The sequence below is a fragment of the Ornithodoros turicata genome, chromosome 5 (assembly GCF_037126465.1).
Source record: "Ornithodoros turicata isolate Travis chromosome 5, ASM3712646v1, whole genome shotgun sequence".
NCBI lineage: Eukaryota > Metazoa > Arthropoda > Arachnida > Ixodida > Argasidae > Ornithodoros > Ornithodoros turicata.
This window is the reverse complement of record NC_088205.1, coordinates 60,280,625-60,283,522: the sequence shown is the minus strand read 5'-3', so window position 1 is coordinate 60,283,522 and position 2,898 is coordinate 60,280,625. Positions and strand designations below refer to the sequence as shown.

At 47.2% G+C, this 2,898-nt stretch overlaps 1 protein-coding gene across 1 annotated transcript; it reads left to right on the top strand.

The window, feature by feature from the left end:
- The first annotated feature begins 951 nt into the window (after positions 1-951).
- Positions 952-2,010, top strand: LOC135395896 (uncharacterized). The gene has a single exon (XM_064626983.1). The coding sequence runs from the start codon at positions 952-954 to the stop codon at positions 2,008-2,010; it is 1,059 nt and encodes a 352-aa protein (XP_064483053.1).
- Positions 2,011-2,898: the final 888 nt, after the last annotated feature.

Genomic DNA, 2,898 nt, shown 5'->3' with positions numbered 1-2,898 from the left:
AGAAAAAGAGAGAGACAGAAATGGGATCATGACACAGTACTTATCGCCGACCATTTTCGCAGTCCCAAGGAACGCGCGTCCCTAGGTTCACAGATCGAGCAGCACCATCGCACGGGCCAACTCAGGGCCGTGGTGGATGGAACGACCCAGTGGATGTAGCATCGCCAAAAGCACGTACCCGTCTACGTTCGAACCAGATGCCCCCAGATGGCACTCAGCCGACGACGCCCACGCGTTCTCCCATTGGCGCGCTCCGGGTGGGCGGGGCGCGCGAGGGAGAAGGAAAAACTGTATCGACTAATGGCATAATCAAAATCATCGAGATTATGAAGCTATCATCATCAGCAGGTATAGACGGCATCAATAGTAAGTTGCTTAAAAACATTAATGAACCTGTCGCTGTAACACTGTCACTAATTTTCGCACAATCTCTAAGTAGCGGCTATGTTCCCGCTGATTGGAAGGTAGGTAAAGTTATTCCGGTGCACAAATCGGGACCACGTCATGAGATATGTAATTACCGCCCAATATCACACACGTCGGGGGAATTGTATCTGCGCAAAATGTCATTGCAGTCTGCATGAGCACGCGCTCGGGTCATGCATCTGCGCAAAATACCACCATGGATCTGCGCAAAAAGGAAGAGGCTTTATTTGGGCGAGAGTTCTCAAATTAGGAATGAGCTATGCGATTCAGTCTATTAACACAATACAGCGGGCGTAATGCATTAGCGCAAAATGCGCGTGCCCTGTTGCTCGTGCACTTGGACAGTTTCACTTATTATCACCATGGATTTGGTTAGGTGCGGTAGCGACAAATCCAAGGATATCATTGTTCTAGGTAGTGGATTTAAGTTTCGCCGTGGCTGCAGAAGGAAAGATAAATCTGTAAGATGGCGATGGCACTGTGAAAACTTGTAGTGCTGGCTTTTCCACCACCGGCCAAGAAGTTATGGTACAAGATCACCTACAGAGTCTCTCCCACAACCACGAGGCATTGCGCCACAAGTTAGACAGGCAAGTGGTACGAGCTGCAGTGAAACAAAAAGCTGCGGCTAACTGCACAGAAAAACCGTCGCGACTAATCTGCGCGGAGATACGAAAGGCAGAAACACATGAAGCAACTCTCGATCACACTGACATGAAATTACTTCGAGAAGCGGCATACCGTGCGCGGCGACGTATTCTCCCTCGTCTGCCAAAGTCCAGAGAAGACGTACACAAAATTTTGGCATCGTCTGCATCTTTAACAACAACAAACAGGGGAGAAAGCTTCGTACTGGCGAACGACAGCAGCATGGGAGTGGTTGTCCTTTCATGCGCATCAAATGTTTCGTTTCTTTGCACCCTGGATAAGATTTTCATGGACGGAACATTCAGATCGTGCACGAAGTACTTCAAACAACTCTTCACAATCCATGGCCTCCGGAATGGTATTTACGTCCCACTTGTGTTCAGCTTGCTGCCATCGAAAGAAGAAACACGCTACTTGAAGGTGATGCAGTTTGTCAAGCAGGCGGCAGCGGAGGCGGGCAAAACTTTTGAACCAACAACAGTTGTTGTCGACTTTGAGACAGCCATTCACAATGCCGTAAGACTCTCCTGGCCAAATGCTAACATTGTAGGATGCCGATTTCACCTAGGCCAGGCATGGTGGCGCAAAATACAGAAACTGGGTCTGTCACCGTCTTTCAAGCGTGAGAATTCCGAAGTGGGCTTATGGCTTAAACAGGTGTATGGTTTGCCATACCTTCCACCATCAGAAGTTGCAGACTGTTTTGTGTTTGATATGTGCTCGGAAGCTCCGCGGGAAGAAAAGCTCCGGCTATTTATGGACTATCTTGTCGATGAGTACATCAAAGACGGCTCTCGCTTTCCTCCGGAAATGTGGGCTGAGATGACTGACAACATGCAGAATACCACCAACGCCTGTGAGTCGTTCCACAGTCGCTTCAATGGGTGCTTCTACAGTCCACATCCAGATGTCTTTCGATTCTTGAGCGTTCTGTAGGACTTTCAGGTGTAGACATACCTGAAGATACGTAGTTCGGAAAGTGGCACCTGTATCCGAGACGCTGACACAGCGAACCGACAAAGAATTTTGAGGTCAAAGATAAAAGACTATCGTCAGGGATCCATCAGTCGAATCGAGTTCGTCCGCAGCGTAGCGAACTACGCTCTACCAAGAGACATATGATACTACCGTGTTTCGTGTTTCGCCGCTTTCGCTTTAATAAAGTTTAGTCAACCTTCAGTGTGCTGCAATTCTTATCGGTGTATTATCATTCAGAACATATATTAGAAAGGATGTGCACGTCATAAGGAAACATATATTAAAGGTGTTCGCTTGTTTGCTTAACATGCTGTTATCTTATCAAAGGGACCGTTACAGGCGACAGTATACATCAAATTATTAAACAAGAAAGCACTGCAAGTTTGCAGTTTCAAACCCAGCATACCTCCTTAGAAGTATTTTCGGGCAAGCGTGTTACACAGGATATACATGGAAGATGTATCTCTAAGAAGAACTCTTGGAAATGTGTACTCTAGCTCTGTATCCCGAACGGCTTTCGGATTACTTGTGCACGTGGCATACGCGGGCAAACTTTAACAATAAATTTAAGCAAGTAAAATTTCGGTTTAGCTTCTTCACGCCAGTGCGCGAGAGGTGTTCTGACATTTTGTACCAAGTTACACCGCATAAATCCAAAGGCAGATGTCGACGTGAAGCTGCTTTCAAAGTTTTACAGCAAAGGGAGTCGCACACGTAAAAAATCTACACGTCGAACACCCAAACTCATCGGGCTGTGATATCCCCACAAGCAAGTGAGGCAGCCACAGCCCACAGGAGAGGTCACATGCTTTCGGGAACCAATGGGAATAACTGAGGCTTTCGCAC

What these genes read in the sequence shown, in the direction of transcription:
- LOC135395896 (XM_064626983.1), top strand. Translation starts at nt 952, where the DNA reads ATGGTACAAGATCACCTACAGAGTCTCTCCCACAACCACGAGGCATTG.